Source organism: Podarcis raffonei, chromosome 2 (genome assembly GCF_027172205.1).
Source record: "Podarcis raffonei isolate rPodRaf1 chromosome 2, rPodRaf1.pri, whole genome shotgun sequence".
In the NCBI taxonomy this organism is placed as follows: domain Eukaryota; kingdom Metazoa; phylum Chordata; class Lepidosauria; order Squamata; family Lacertidae; genus Podarcis; species Podarcis raffonei.
The window spans coordinates 29,890,605-29,907,323 of record NC_070603.1 but is presented as its reverse complement, the minus strand read 5'-3'; the positions used below and the strand labels follow the sequence as shown (position 1 = coordinate 29,907,323).

Genomic DNA, 16,719 nt, shown 5'->3' with positions numbered 1-16,719 from the left:
TGCTCCCAAGATGGGAGAGCGGATGAACGGGTAACCTTGTTCCTTAGAGCAAGGGTTTTCAAACTTGGTCACAGCAAACTTCAGTCAGGAAAAACAATCTAATCCTCCTCAAATTAGATACATTCTTCTGATGATGATCAACCATTTCAGGTTGCGGCCCACCAGACTGGAAGAACTGAGTGTGGGAACTGCATAATATTGTAGGAGTGGTACCTCAAAGAAAGCAAAGCCCCACAAATTTAACGCTTGATGCAGTGCATTGTGAATCATTATATGTACACAAATGGGAGTGCAAAATTTACTCTGCTTCCTTTCTTACATGGCTTAATCCTGTGAGTGAGGGCACTGTGTTCTAAGTCAGCTTCTATTGACTTTTGGGAAGGGTCACCCATAAATTTGTGGCATTATCTTCTGAATGCTCAGCCTTCACTTTAAAGTTAAGGATCCTAAATAAGATCATGCCATGCTCTGGCTGGAGTTTGTGAGCTAAGTGGAGGCAGGTCCCCAGTGGAACCCACTGCAGACTTAGTCCCACACACAATATCACCAAACATTTGGAAAGAGAGTCCAGAAAGCAAGGCTCAGGTCAAACCAAGGTCAGAGAAATCTAATCTGGATCCAAATGTAATCAAGGGTCAGCATTAATAAGCAGGAGTCTAGGGGTCAAAAACTGAAGAGATTCTTAAGAAAGCAAGGCAGGCAAAGGAGTTGGGTCTGGAAGGAGGGAGCTGGCTGGCTTGTGTTGTTTCCAGTAACTAGCAGACCAAGTGAAGCTTGATATACAGTGGTACCTCTAGTTACGAACTTAATTCGTTCTGCAGGTCCATTCTTATCCTGAATCTGTTCTTAACTAGAGGTGTGCTTTCACTAATGGGGCCTCTTGCTGCCGCTGCGCTGCCAGCACACGATTTCCATTCTGGGGCAAAGTTCTGGGGCAAAGTTCTCAACTCGAGGTAATTCTTCCAGGTTAGCGGAGTTTGTAACTCGAGGTACCACTGTATAGCCTAGTGTCTCAGGCCAGGCTCAATACCAGTTCAGGTGCTTGAGTCTGCTCTAAGAGCCTTTATTGTTGAGGAAGGTTGTTACTCAGAAAGAGCCCTTTATGCAAGAGTTGTGTTGCCACATTGACTCTCAGGCATGAACTCCAATGTTGACCAGCTGCCAGGGCTTGGACCTTCTGGTGCTGGTGTTTCCAAAGAACTAGGCGATGATTCAACCTCCCTCACTTGAGTTAGCCAAGGTGGATCAGGAATCCACTCCAAGGAATCTTCTAATACATCCCTTGGAGGCCCCTTCACAGACCTCAAGGCCCTGGCATTGTGGGGCTTTGTCTACTCACTTAGGTCATTGATCATTGGAAGGTCTAGATGGGGACCAAGGTGGGATCAGGGCCTGGCATGACAGGTAACAACACTGGAGACAGGGATCCTAATCTTAAACAGAAATACTTATCTGATAGCTGTAAAGTAAAAGGTAGGAAGTAACTGGCTAGAGCAAGACTTGCTACTGAGACAAAATGCTTAAAAAACACCAAGGGATAGATTGTATTGCATGTTCTGGGCTTATTGCTATGCAGAATTATTTCCCCATCTAGCAATTTTCTCTGCATAAATCCATTTCTCATGCTTCATAAATATGGTGGAGGAGCACTGTGTTTATTTATTACCCCATTCAAAGGACAGCAGACTATAATTTACTACCACTAAGTCATAGTTTGTTTCCAGAGAACTTCTTCCTTGTATACAGAATTGAAAGAAAATATAATGCTGTAAGAGGTAATGCTTTTCCACCCCCAAAGAAGGGGCAGCAAATGTTATAACTTCTGTTTTTCCTGGAAGCTGGTTGAAGTAGTTCCTCTTGCCAGATGAGAATCTATTTGACTCTGAATTTATTTTGGTAGGCCCCACCTGACATTAGATAATTATCTTATCTTTCAAACAAAGGGTGCTTCTCACAAGATTCAGAAAGGGATTGGAATTTTACCTGGAACTGGGCATGTTCCACATCAATTAGATCAGCCTAGCAAGCCATATTGACTCTCAACAGCATGCAGTATGTAGTTTGATGTTTCAGCAAAAGATTATGCACTTCAGTTTTAGATTAATTCAGCTTGCACAGCCTAAAGAACCATGATTCAACGACCTTACTAAAGCCAAGACCTGGGTCAGTTTGTGCCTGGATATGAGAGCAGCTAGGAACCTATGTAGTACAATGCTTTGAGCATTGATTAATTATAAATTAACTAATAAACTAACATGGAAGGCAGTAGTCTATTGTAAGATAGCTGTTCAGCAGACAGAGTATTGGCTAGGTTGGAGTAACTGGCCTTCACAGCACTAGCCTATTTGAATCACCCTCTTGCAGTGGGTGCATATGTAAAATGTGATCCTTTCTAGTCATACATCAGGCACACTCCATGATTCTGTTCAAGAGTGAGTGGCATACTTACTATAAGGCTTGTACTTCACAGTGGGTGATAAACATTTATACTGAAACACTAACACTAAGAACCCAAAGAACATCTGTAGGGAATAGGATCATGAATAGTGTTCTTAAGAAGGCCAGCAGAAGCTTGATAAATGATTTATGTATCAGGAAACGGAGAGATGAATGATTGCGGATAAAAGTCTAAACTCTGTACTTCTCACAACAAAAGCAGCTCTCTGAAGGTCAGTTCTAACTTTGGGGTCTTGATTTGCATAGCATGGGCACCTTACAGATGTTGGCTTGGGTTCATCTTTTTGTTACTTAAGGACACCCTTTCCTCCTTCTTGCATGTACCTCTGTTCCTGAAGGACTGTAAAAAAGATGCTTATGTACTCTTCCCCTTTCTGTGGTTAGAACAGTTCCAGGATGTTTCTAGTAATAGTAGCCCTCTGAGGTCGAGCAAGTTTCTCATCACTAAAATAAAATGTAGCAGTAGGCACAGGTATTCCATCCAACATCTCAGCCTCAGGCACTGCTGTGGTCAGAACTCATTGAAGAAGCTGAAGGATGAATCATGGTGCTGTCTCATCCTGTTTAATCCTTTTGAGAAGTTTGTTGCGTTTCCTCGATTACTTCAGCACACAGGCAGCTTCGTTAAACTCAACTGTTGGGATTCTACATTACTGATGTGCGTACTGATTATGCTGGCACACTCAGGATCTGCTATTAGATTTTCTCCATGGTCTGGCTTAAATCCGTCCTGATTTAGTTGTTCTTACTTCCTTTGTCCCAATGCAAAAGGCATATGCAGCACACCATAAGGCCTAATGGCATAGCACATGCAGATGGTGTCTCAGGTTAGCCTATTCAGTCCAAAGGATCCCAGGTAGCAAGTTTGTTAAAGCCTCTGCCTGAAGCCTTGGACAGCTGCTGCAGAAGCAATACTGTTAGGGCAGATAATATTAGGGTTGCTGAACCGATCAAGTAGGAGACAATGGCCTAGTTTGTGTGTAATGCTAAGGCAAACCATAGCTGAGCATGGACAAGGAAACACATGGGCTCCCAGAGTGGAGGCTATAATCACATTGCTCCTCCTTAGTCATTTTGATGCTGCACTATGCTGAGCTAATCCATAGTATGGTTTAGTGTGTCATCCATACCCCAGGCTCATGGCTTAGCTCTCCCAGACAAACCACAAGCTATAACCAAGGTGTCTCCTATGGTTGTTTTTTAAAAAAAATAATATTTATTGCTTTTAAAGTTTACAGAAAAAGAAGAAAGAAGAAAAGAGAAAATTTAAAGACAAACGAAGAAAGAAAGAAAAATGAAAAAACACCACAATACAATACAGTATACAAATAATATAAACCCCAACCCAATCCCATTAAGCTAAACACATAAATAAATCTAAACAAAACAGTTTAAAATACATCTCTCCTTTTCCATATTCTATCCTTCATTTCCTTATTTCCTCGACTTCCTCACATCTCCCTTTTTGTATTCCCATTCTTCTAATTATTTCAGCAAATCCTTTCCATCTTTATCTATTTTTTATCGTCTTGTAAATAACATATTTTTAAACCTTATTTCCCTTTAAGACTAAATTACTTATCTATTCTTAACTTCTTCTAACATTTCTACTAAATCCATATAATAACATTCCATGATTTTTCTAACAGTCATTAATTTTGCAAAATTTCTAAATATAAGCTTTAGCTTCCCAATCTTCCTCCACCCTCTCCTCTCCCTGGTTTCGGATTCTGCCAGTCCTTTCCATCAAATCCATATATTCCATCAACCTGGAGATCTTATGTCCGAGGCTCTTAATTCTTTTCCAAGTCCCTTCTGCGGATCTTCTTCATATTCTTTGATGCTCAGGAGCAAATCTCGGGAAAACTCCAACCAAACAGAACTTTTGTTCCTTCTGAACAGCTCAGCCAAATTTCCATACTTGAAACTAAGGTCCATAGGGTATTTCAGGACGTATTTCAGGATTCCTCCAAGTCCATAGGCCCCCACAGCTTCAAGCTCCTCCAGGCCCCAACCCATGTCCCAGATGTCAGTTAATCCCTGGATGAAGGGGTCTTTCCAACTTTCGTTCTTCGGTCCAAGCCAGGGTCCCATCCTCAAGCTCTGGTTTTTGCTAAAATCAATCATGCAGGGCTTCCATTTGTAATCCTCGATTTGCCTCTGTAGAACTGAGGATCCTTCTTGAATTACTTTAAGTTTCACAACGGCATCTTTCTCCTTTTCCTCCACCATTTGTCTTGCCAAGATATTTTCCTGTACCAAGTCCATGTTGTTGTTTGCTTTTTGACAAGTTAGTCACTTTCTGTTCCCGGCTGTCAAGTTTGAAGATCATGTCATCTACATTTTTGTGCAGCTGTTCAAGTGAATGATTTATTTTGAGTAATGCAGTCACAATAACTTCTCCTATCAGCATTTTGAATAGTCCAAGGTCAATCTCTGATTCTCAGGAACTTTATCTTGCAGCTGGAGTTTACCCTGTTACACTCCTGTAACAGTTTCACATGCTCCCTCTAGAGGGAAGCAGTTTCAAATTGTATCAGTTCTTTCAGTCACAGAAACAGTTGCGATTTTCAGTTATTTTTCCTCCCTTTAATAAACTCAGAAGAGATCAATGGAAACAGTATCTTTCTAATTTTAAGTATCGTTCAGAGCAGTAGTAGTTTACTTTTCCCTCTCTCCTGCAGGTTCTCCCTAGGTCCACAGCTTCCCCCCTCTTCTCCTGCTTCCAAGGGGGGTTTGATATTTTTAACCAGTGGAATTTTAATCCTTTATCCAAAAACTTTCAGAGACTTTAGTTTGTAACGCCTTTGCTTCAATCTATTTACAAAAACGGGAGGCGGACTTCCTGTTTAGAGCCTTCCCGCTACTTTGCCAAATTAGAATATTTGAAGATCCAAATTTTCCAGTCTACTCACGGGTAGTTGTTTAAAGTCCAATTGTCCACAGGAAAAAGTCAGCGCTTTCCGGCAACAGCAATGCAGCTTCACTCCGTGAAAGAAGCAGTCGATTCAAAGCACCGCGCCACTCACGCCACGTCGCTCCAGATCCCCAAAACAGGGTTTCCCCGCGAGTAGGGGAGGCGCAAGAGGTGCCAGCCGAATCCCAAGTTCACAGGCTTCTCCCGCCTGTGATTTCTGTGGGTCTCCGCCTTCGCCGTGGCGGTCAGACCCTGCTTTTCACGGAGCAAGTTCCTCCCGATCGGAGGAGCTCCGCCATTGCCGGAGGCGTCAACCCGGAAGTCCTCCTATGGTTTAAACAGCTCGTGATTGTCTGGGAGACCTAGACCAGGGAAGAGTCAACTGACCATCATCTCATCTCTGGAAGCCCATAGGTTTGCTTGTTCATGCTCAGCCATGGGTCAGCTTAGCATTGCATGTGAATGAGAATAATATTTAGCTGGGTCAACATATGAATGAGAGTAATATTAGGAGCAGCTGGACCAATCAAGAAAGAGCAGCAGCAATCTGCTACCCAAAAAATAAATACAGTTAATATCACTAAGTGCTCTGTCTCTGTCCCCTCAGCAAGTTTAACATCTTATTAATTGCATATTTTATACCCTGAAACGAACCTTTCACATTGTTTATTATTCCATTCATTACTTTTATATTGTTTCACTTACTTTTAATGCACACTAATGGATACAAAAGAAAATACAATAAAAGCAATTTTTATAAGATAAATAAAGGGCAGCAGGAATTAAGAACATGGAATAAATCATTTCATGATTAGATTTCACACACATTAATTTACAGTAAACCTGAAGACTTATTTTTAATCAAAATGTTTCCTTATGTGTTTTTTTTGTGTGTGTGTGTTTTTAGAATATTTCCTTATGTTGAGTAATAATTTGAAGCTTTGCCTCTCTTGGATATTTTAACCCTGGTTCTGCCCTCTCTAAGTGGTGCTGCAGATGCTTCCTGAGGATCCTGCCACATCTCTGACAGCTTAACACTAGGGAGTGACAGCTGGAGTGCTTTTCTCTGTAGTTCTTCATTTTGTAGCATTTGGTATTGACCTTTGGCTTTCCAGATCTGACTGTCTGTGAGGTATTAGTTTCTCTTCTGCACCCACAGCTTTTTTTGGAATCAGATCTTAGAACATGGTCTGTACTTTTCAGCTGTGCGTGTTGCAGATGGCCTGTAAACACTCAGCCTTCAAGTGGATCTTCACCAGTCTCCATTAGCTTTCACCAGCTCCATTAGCTGGATGCATACAAGGAATCAAATATTGGTGCTTTCATCTTCAGTCTTTTTATTGCTGTGTCTTCGTTGCCGTTTTGTTTGGCAGTACAGCTGTAGAGTCTTCTCCTTGCACCACCCAGAAGTTGGTGCAACTTAAAGCCCTGCTCACTATTCTTTTTTTGTACTATGTTTTCCTTTGCCTTTTTTTATACTGTCAGGCTCCACAGGCTGTAACCAGCCATGGGTTACACTATGAAGGCTATTAGGTCTTTAATTAAATTACAAGGTTCCAGAAACAAGAGAGATATAATGAACCCTAAATGAAGGGAAAGTTCTAAGAGAGACGGGGCATGCAGGTCAGATATTTGAAGTATCACAAGAGAGAGCGGAAGGATCTGAACTGCAGTAGGGAAGCCCCATGTTGAGTCCTCATTATGAAATGCTGCAGCTGGAGACTAAGGAAGTCATGTAGGGAAGAGCAGCATGAGATAGACTATAGGGTTACCTAACGAGATCCGGATCCCAGTTACCTGAATGCTGCTTCTTAGCAGGCTCTGTTACATCCTCAGACCAGCAATTGTGGTGATGCAGGGAGTAGAGAATTAGTTATAACCAAAGTTTAAGGCCCTCCGACTAGATTTTTACACTTAAATAGCCATTCTCTGTAATCAAAATTATTTATTGAAGAAATTTTATAAACTGCATTATAAAAAGAAACCCTTAAGCATTGTACATAAAATAGTAAATTCTCAATAAAATACAGTCATTTGACTGAATTAAGATAACTTCAGCTGATCAGGCTTTGGCTACAGTTTTCTCAGCAACATTTTCTCATTTGCCTTCCTTATTCTACTAGTTTTTCATTAATCTCTCTGCTCTGAAAACTACAGACAAGGACTGTAATTCCTCCAGTTTCTTAGCCGACCAGGTTTTATCCATCTCCCTTACATTTTGCCCAAATCTTCTGCTCAAGAAACAATCTGCTCAGTGAGTAGACCCCATGTTTCAACCTTGTTTTCCTCATAGAATCATCACTTGGACACACCTTACAGCATTTAAAGGATTAGGATGGAAGGCCAGTTTCATGAGCTATGAATCCATTATATTTATGACAAGACAGTAATCAAGCTGAAAGTTAGAAATTTCACTTCACCAATTATTGTGATCTTAACCATTCACTGATGCCACTATAAAGCATCTTGTCCTGCCAAAAATCTGTCACAGGACCATTAGCCCAAAGTCACAGGATGTTTGCATATGGTTAAAGTAACCCTATTATCATTTACCTTGTTCCAGGGGAATACAAATGGTCTTAAAGTCCAGAAATCAGTCAAACAGCAAAGCCAGTCAGTGGTTTTCTAGTGGTATTTAATGCCAATGAGTTGAACAGGAGGAATAATGAATTGATTCGTGTACACTGATTCCTTGTGCGTGAGTAACCTTATGTTTGCTTCTGCAGCATCTAGGGCTGCCTGAAACAGACTGCAGTGGGTGGCAAGTATGCTGGTTTTCACAAAGGGACATTGCTGGCAAATTGAGCATTGATACTAATACTCTCCTAATTTTAGCCAGGTTCTGGGATAAGTAGATCTGCTCTCCTTGTTGGAGCAAACAGGTAATAGCCCCATGTTTTATCTCTTTGCAGTGTTAATGGAGATGTCCGTTTCTTTGACCCAAGGATGCCAGAATCAGTGAAGGTCCTGCAGATAGTAAAAGGACTGACAGCTCTGGACATCCACCCACAAGCCAACCTGTTTGCATGGTAAGTTCTAAATGCAGCCTGCATACCACCCTGCTCCATTGTTAAACACTTGCATTTATTTTCCTTGGCATAAATAGTGTGGCTTATTTCACGTATTTGCAGCTGAGATATTTCAATTCTTGTATGCTTCATTGAACCTGCAGCACATGGATTTCAATTATGGTGGGTGTTGCAGCTCACCGTATTATGTGGGTTTCCCTTCCTTAAGAGCAGAAAGTACACTATTTGGTAGGGACTTGCTGTCCAGTGTCAGCAGTTTGGTGCCTGGGGTTTTCACTCAAGACCATCTCATAGTTATATTCTCCCTGCCTGCCTGCTGTTGTGTCTCCCATCCTGCCTCCCTAAATCTCCTACTGAGCATGTGAATTTTCCATTGTGCACCTGCTAATAGCTGAGATTGTGCTGAAGATTTCATGGCTTAAAGAAAATCCCATTTGCTGTTGTAAGCTTACTTGCTTCTTGCTCCACAAATGGCACAAGAGTAGAAAACCTTCATCTCTAGGACTTAACCACCAGTTGTTTAATGTCACCAATATCCTGTGTTCTCTGTTTCCCTCTGCAGTGGCTCTATGAATCAATTCACTGCAATCTACAATGGGAATGGTGAGCTGATCAACAATATCAAGTACTACGATGGATTCATGGGCCAGCGAGTGGGTGCCATCAGCTGCCTAGCCTTCCATCCACACTGGGTCAGTCTCGTTTCTAAACTGTAGAACATCTCAATTGTTACCCTTAATTTGTTCTGAATAGCTATTATGAAGATGACTTAGTGAAGCTGTTGAGAGGGGGACACACACAATATTTCCAAATTCAGAAAACTCAAATTCAGTGAGAAAATTCATTGAACTAGCTCATTGGAGGGTGGGGGTAGGGAGCATTTATTTATTTATTTCAGATTACATGCAAGTTCTAGTAGGGTTCTTTTATTTGCTTAGACAAGGTTCCCAGAATCTACTATGTTCTTGTAGCTGTCAAGTTACAAGTTCACTTGGTCAAGCCATGGATCCATCTAGTCCATGATCCTGTTTCTGACCACCGCCAAACAAATGCTTCTGCTCCAGGTGATCAAAGGAAGAGATGCCTGATGAACAGTGCAACGTAGATATGAGGTTGCAACTAGGTATACAGTCAAGTCACATCATATGTGCATTTTACTTTCACAAATTCAACTTTACACACTTGGCTGCAGCTCCATTCCAGATCCATTAGAGCCTTTTTCTTCTGCCTGCATCTCTCTCTGCCTGCTCCACTCCTCCTCCCTTGCAATGGCCATTCACACCTGGAGGAGGGGGGCAGCAGAAACACACACACAGGGGAGACCTTCCCATGGGACTCTCCACACCTTGCCAGACAAGGAAAATGCATTTTTTTCCTATTTACAATTTTCGTGTGTTTGCACAACCCTTGGAACTGTACCCTCATGTAAGTTGGAACTCAACTGTATTGGTGGATTTTCAATCCACTGGAAACAAACAGGGGAAATTAGTGGAGAAAGGATTTCCAGCATAACAAAAACTACTGGAAGTTGACTGTCACTGTAGGGGATGAAGCAGGTAGGTAAGAGCTTTTATGGCCACAACTCAATAAAACCATCCAACTTTGTATTACAAAATACAATAATTAAAATCAATAAAAGCAACATAAATGTTGCCTAACAGAAGCAGAATAAAACAGATTAGTGCCTTAACTGTCAATGTTTTGCTGCTTTCTGAACCTCTCTGGGCTCAGAGCAAGTGGTAAGAGCTTTGGCCCATTATATCCAGCTTGAAGCTCAGAAAGAGGGTGAAGGGTCATGCCTCTGTACTTAGGCTTCAGTGGCAGTCAGACAACCTGGTGTGACATCACAAAATTTTATGTGAACCGCCCTGAGACCTTCGGGTATAGGGTGGTATAGAAATGAAATAAATAATAATAATCAGGACTCTAATCCCTTCCCTCTTGAGTGAGGAGCAGGGCTGGTGGCGAGTATAAATTCTGACTAGCTTCAAAAGCCAACCAAAACCAGCAGAACCCTGCTATATATGCACTGATTTTATTTCCCCTCTCCTTTCCACAGCCTCACCTGGCAGTTGGAAGCAATGACTACTACATCTCTGTGTACTCGGTGGAGAAGCGAATCAGATAACAGTGTGTGTGGCTGCTCTGTCAAGAGCAGGACATCTTCTGGCAGGTGGGACCGTGTCTCACTCATGGTGTACATAGTGAAACTATCGACTTGAATGTTTAGTGTTGGCTGCTGCTGCTGTGCAACCCCCCCGTAACTTGAACACTTTTTTCCCTCCTGATTTAGCTACTGATGATTTTGAGTCAGAGGGGAGAGGAGAGAAGCAGCCTCTTGCTTTTCTTCCGAGCCAGAACCTTCAGGCGCAGCAGAAAACGAGTATATATATTCTCACCGGGTTTCACCACCACTGCCCATGACTGCTTCTCTGGTTGCTTGGCGTTATGGCTCCTTACAAACTTAAGAGGATGATTCCTTCCTAGAACAGGGGTGGGTTTTCCTTTGAATCAGGAATTAATTCAGGACTCACCTAGTGTTCTACATACTCTACCTAGAACGTCTGTGGCTGCTACCTATTTTGTGCCAAGTGCTGGCCCTGGCAGTCGCATGCTAGCAGGCTGCCGGTCTTGGATAGTTCTGTGTGTATCTTACTACTCTATATGCCACCGGCCACCTTCTCTTGCATTTACTGTTCCACTGGTAAAAGACGAAAGGAAAGCCCTAAGGAAGAGAGAGTCTCTCGGTGCTGCTGAAAATACTACAGAGTTGGCTGCCACTACGGAAGGGAAAGCAGGAAACTTGCCCCCACTTCCTGGGTGTCTGTTGGGGAAATCGGAGTGACACATTTGAGAAGCTGCGTGACAGGACAGGAGACCTTCCCCTCTGATGTCCATTCAATCTATAAGTTGCTCCAGCCATCCTCTAACTTCTTTTGCTCACAGCAGAACCCCATAAGCACAAGAAATGGCCTGCTACCTCCTCATAGAGAGCAAGGAGTTCACTTATCATTGTACCACTGCCTTAAATCCTACCCCCACCTCCTGTTCTCCTTTTGCAAGAAGTGCTATTATTCAGCTTGGTAATGGATGCAGATATTGCAGCACACATACAGAACAGGCCTGTGCAGAGGGTCCCTCCTCCCATTCATCCCCCCCCCTTCAGGCACTTGCCCCCTAGACCGAACACAGGGGAAGCTATATGTATACCTGGCACCCTGTGATTGCATGCATGGTGTGTTGCCTGCAAGAGAACTACTGATGTTCCCGCTCTCTAGAGAATGCTGGTTCCATCTCACATGCCACCCATCTCCCATACAGTAAAGACTTCAGTCTCTTCAGTGTCCAGGGGAAGAGATTCCCAATTAAATGGCTGCCTGAGTAGGGACACAAAGACAAGAAGGCCCCTTTGCATTATGTTGTGCCAGCATTGTGCAGCTATTGGCACTGGCTCCAAAATCAGTTGTCTACAAAGCTGTGGAGAGGCATGGAATTCTGTCGTCGTCTTGCCAATAATTTTGTCGCTTGTGATAGCATTAAGAATAGAGATAGCATCCAATTCATCTTGCATTGTGGATGTCAGCTTTTCCTTGCTTGCAAAATCCATCTCCTGGCTCTCACTATGAAGCCTGCTATATGTTTTTTCCCCCTTCTTCCCCACCTTCTAGGCTGAGAGCCACCATGTAAGATACTAGGCAGAGGCCAAGGGAGGATTGCTCATATAGCTAGAAACCTATACTGAAAGCTGCCAAAATTAAATGATGGGAATAAACCCAAGAGGTGACTTGACACATTAGTTTGCTGATCCCCAGTGTCAGTTGTGCTGAGATGCCACAGCCTTGGCCCCATTGCCGTGCCTGTCCCTCTGTAAGTGGCAATGAACTCAGGGAAGGGCAGATAGTTGATGGATTTTGCTAACAAGCATCAAGCCAGAGTCTGAAATCCATGTATAACTGACTTAACCTGCGCAATTAAAAGCAAATGAGAATATGATGATGACGATTATTTTTTGTAATGTATATCCTATATATTTTGTTTCAAGAACAAGATCCCTTGTGCTTCCCCCCCTCAGTTTGCACAGCCAGGACTATGGTTGTGATGGTCTTTTTCTGTTTTAATCTGTCAGCTTCCATCCAAATTGGGGGGGGGGGGGGAGCTGTGTTTTTTCACAGGTCTGATGTGGAGATCCAATCATGAAGTTTAACCAAGGCTCCAGAAAGTAATCTACCTATATAGTTCACTTATCTCTTTATTTATTTTCCAAAAGCAAAATTTAAAGGAAAAAAAGTATATATACATTTAATAATAAACCACCACAAGATTGTACTGTGAGAGTAAAACAATTAATGAAATAAATGGTTAATAAAATGTAAATGCCGTAACAGCCTCTGGTCAATGGGATCTGACTGTTATCAGACGGGGGTGGAGGCGAAACTTTGGAGAACAGATGTCAAGAAAAATGTGGTGGACAGGTAGGTGAGTGAAGGGGTGGGGGGTGTTGCAGAACAACAAAGCAATTCCCTGAGGGAGTGCCTAGCTGCTCCTCCTGACAAAGAAGAAAAGAAGATAATAATTGCTGTTCTGACAACGCACAGACAATGCACTCCTGGCTTGTCTTCATCTCTGGATAGCTGCACCTGCTCTTGGCAATCCTCTTCTTTCAAAAGGGTGGATAGAGGAGGTAAGTAAGTGCCTTGCAGTCTGGAGAAAGTACCTAGCTACTGCCTCCAAAACAACAACATCTCACAGGTGAGTGTGCTTGGAATTGCAGCTTTAAGTCCAGAAAAGGAAAACAGTATTTCTCCCACAATTCCTTGTATGATAAGTGACTTAATTATGTGGCAAGAACTCCCCCCCACCCCTTTATAGGATTATAATTGTTCTTCTTAGGGGTACAAAATTATTTCAAGCCATTTTCTTATTGAGGCAATTTAAGAATGCTGTAGCAGGAGAGAGAGAGAGAGAGAGAGAGAGAGAGAGAGAGAGAGAGAGAGAGAGAGAGAAGGGGAAGATTGCTGCATAAACAGTCAAACAGATGAGTTGCTACTTATCTAGATGAGTGGAGTCTTACTGAATGCTTTCTAATGTCATACCCATCCCAGGGAAAATGGCAAAAGAGCTGATCTTTTAATCAAATTTGATATAATGATATGTATGTTGACCTGTGGCTCAGTCTGTTCCGATTTTCTCCCTCTGCCCCAACCTTAGAAACAACTAAAGAAACAGGGAGACTATTGTAAAATAGTGAAACCATGTGCATCTTATTAGCTATCTGCACCAGGCAGGAGGGAACCATGACAAAGAATGCTGTGTAGCAGGAAAACACAGAATGCTGAGCCGTATCACACTAAAACAGTAGCAGTACCTGAAGACATCTCCTCTGAAATAGCTTTTTGCTTGTCGAGCTGGACAGCAGCCATTTAATCGAAGATGGCCCTGAGACATGACATGATTCAAAAGACTAGCTTCAAACCTTCAGCATATTTTCTGAGTGAAGTGCTGTGCTCAAAAAGTCCTTGGGGACCCGTGCTGTAGGTTGAGCAGAGAGCCACAGCCATGAAAGGAGAAATTTTATCCTTTTGTAATGTGAAAGGCATGTTTTCATTCTATGAAAAATGTGAGAGCTGGTTTACTGTAGCAGCTAAGTGCATCAACTACAATAAGCCAGGAAGTCCTCAGTTCAAAGCTCATGTCAAACATAAACTTGCTAGGTAGACTGAAGCAAACCACTGCCTCATAACATCAGTCCGCTATCTGAGAATGGCCAACCTCACAGCATTATTGTTCTAAGTTATTACTGATGACATATGCGAAGTGCTTTGAAACCTTTAAAAGCATCATACGCATTTAATTTTAGCTCACTTATATAGAGCATGACCTACCCTAACACAGAAAAGCATCTGTAACTTAAATGTTCGTGAGGAACCCCAAGACCTGGCTTTTTGTTTTTCTGAAGGATGCATACAACAAGGAAAACAAAATGTATGCTTTGTTCCTTACATTTATATTCTACTGCCCTCAAACTGAAGATGGTGTGCATTTTCTCTCTCTCCCACTCCTAATCCAACACTCTAAGCACTCTAAATATTAGAAATTGGAATACTATTGGTAAAGAGCAGGAGGTGACATAACAGACTTAGCTCTGATTGGGGAGTGCGTCACTGCACAGATAATTTTTTCTTTTTGTAACACACTCTTGTATGCCTCACCCAACAAGAGTAGCCAGTCCCAAGGGTATGGGGTGGCAACCCGCCAGCAAGGGAAGACAGCTTCCATCATGGGCTGAGTGAGAACCAGATGCTCAGCCCCACTTCCTTGCTTCAGATTGTTTTGATGGGAGCTGCTACCTGATATGACATCAGGGAAGGACAATGACAGGAAATGCTTGAATAACCCTGGTTCTGAATGGACACTATATAATTTATGCTCCTGTACTAGGTTTGTGTATGATATTATTCTGAGAATATTTTGCAAGTCATTTTCAACAGCCTGCAGGACTATAAAGCAAGGATTTAAGTATTCCTAAATATGAAAGCTAAAGTTCTATGGTTTCAGCAAAACTGCAGAATAGTTATACAGGGATCGCCCACCACAATAACTATCAGGCTGCCTTCTTTTATACACTCTTGTTCTCAAAATGGGCTTTTCACAGTCCATACAAGATGAATGGGCTGCCTAAATCGTTTCTAGAGTTGTCATTGGTCTGGCAAAACATTTGTGCACATTTCATGCAAATAGTATTAAGTGTGGTTGTAGGAGAATGGAAAGTCTTGAGCACACATTGTTGGCATCCTTGAAATACAGTCACAGTAAAGGACAAAAGAATAATGTGTCTTCCTTGCTTGTCTGAAGCTGTTTAAGATTAATTGACATGGTGCTTAGCTATGTCTTAGTGGAAGTTGTTGCCATGGGAACCTTTACTGAATTACTGATTATTTTAAACAAGCCTACCAGCAATCTGTTGAGTCCAGCATTTTGTTCAGGAAAGTCATAGCCTTGTGCTGTCCAGTAGCTTATGGCTGTTATCCTAGATTTGTAGCAATTATTTCTCTACAAATTCAGCTGGGCAGTATTCACAGTGACCACATACTGTCTAGTTTAAATAATGCCCCATCTCTTATTGGTCCTTCATAACTCAGCCCCCTTTTCATCACAACTTCCCCATATCTTCTCCAGAGAGTTGGGGAAAACCCTGGAACAGCATGTGGAGGGAGGAAAAGAGAGATCATGCCATTGGCAGAACACTATCCTTAGTTCTCCGTTGAATGCAACTCAGGTTTGTAGCGTCCACAGAGTCTTGTGGGAGGTGGAGGACTGATCAACATGGCATGCATGTAATGTTCAGTTCCTTGGTGTTTAGTTTATTGTGATAATAAATCTACTAATGTTTTGGATCGAGCAGTGTTTCCCTATATTGTGGTGATTTTAGGACCTGGGATACCAGGATTCAAATCCCCACTCAGCCATGAAGCTCACTGGGAGCTAGGGGAGTGTGACCAGTGCAGCTGCACTGGGCACAGAGCTTCTGGAGTGCCAGAGCAGACTTCATTATTACTCCAATTCAAGGCAGGGGGAGGGAGGCAGGGGGAGGGAGGAACACACCGGGGTTTGGCATAGCACAGGGTGCTACTGAAATGTGAGTCACCAAGGTTCACCTTGGTGCCAACCACAGGTTCACCTTGAGCCAACCACAGTCCCTTGACCTAATCTGTAAGAAGAGGGACCGTGAATGAACCCTTGAACTCCTTTGAGAAAAGATCTTTTAATAAGTAACTCATTTGCAGGTAGCATCTCACACCTTGGATGAAATTTGTGTTGTGGTCTGTTGGCTAGGAGCTATCCAGGGTCCTGAAGTAACCCACAGCAACTCTGCATCCTGGAAATTTACTTCAGGTTTCTGCCATCTATCAGATCAACATACATGCTTATGATGGGCAAGACCCACATTGCTGCTTTTTAATGTTAGCATGGATTCATTTGTCAATGCATTAGTAGCTGCTAAAGTCAACTACACATAGCATGTGGTGGGCCATGGTTTATTGTACAAGTTGGGCAACGGTGGTCCTCAGTCAAGTCTTGTCTCTGTTTCCAGTTATAAAATGGGGAATAATACTTCTGTCATTTATTTTCAGAAAGCCTCTTAATGTTTTCAAGTGTTTTGGTAATGCAGCTAGATTCATGTCCATCTGGCTTGCATTAGTAGGGCTAATGAGCAGCAGAGGCTGGTTCTGTGTTTCCAGCGGATTTTAGTCAAAAGTTACAAGCATACAATGACAGCTGGATAACAGTCTGCCAACAGACTGCTTTTCAGATTAT

At 42.4% G+C, this 16,719-nt stretch overlaps 1 protein-coding gene across 4 annotated transcripts in view; it reads left to right on the top strand.

Moving 5' to 3' along the window:
• Positions 1-12,785, top strand: part of RPTOR (regulatory associated protein of MTOR complex 1) — a 308,928-nt gene extending 296,143 nt beyond the window's left edge. For all 4 annotated transcript variants that reach the window (XM_053375518.1, XM_053375517.1, XM_053375520.1 and 1 more), the window contains 3 exons: positions 8,287-8,403; positions 8,966-9,095; positions 10,463-12,785. In XM_053375518.1, coding sequence (XP_053231493.1) covers positions 8,287-8,403; positions 8,966-9,095; positions 10,463-10,531 — 316 coding nt within the window. In that variant the 3' untranslated portion in view covers positions 10,532-12,785. The remainder of the gene's footprint in view (positions 1-8,286; positions 8,404-8,965; positions 9,096-10,462) is intronic.
• The last annotated feature ends 3,934 nt before the right edge of the window (positions 12,786-16,719 follow it).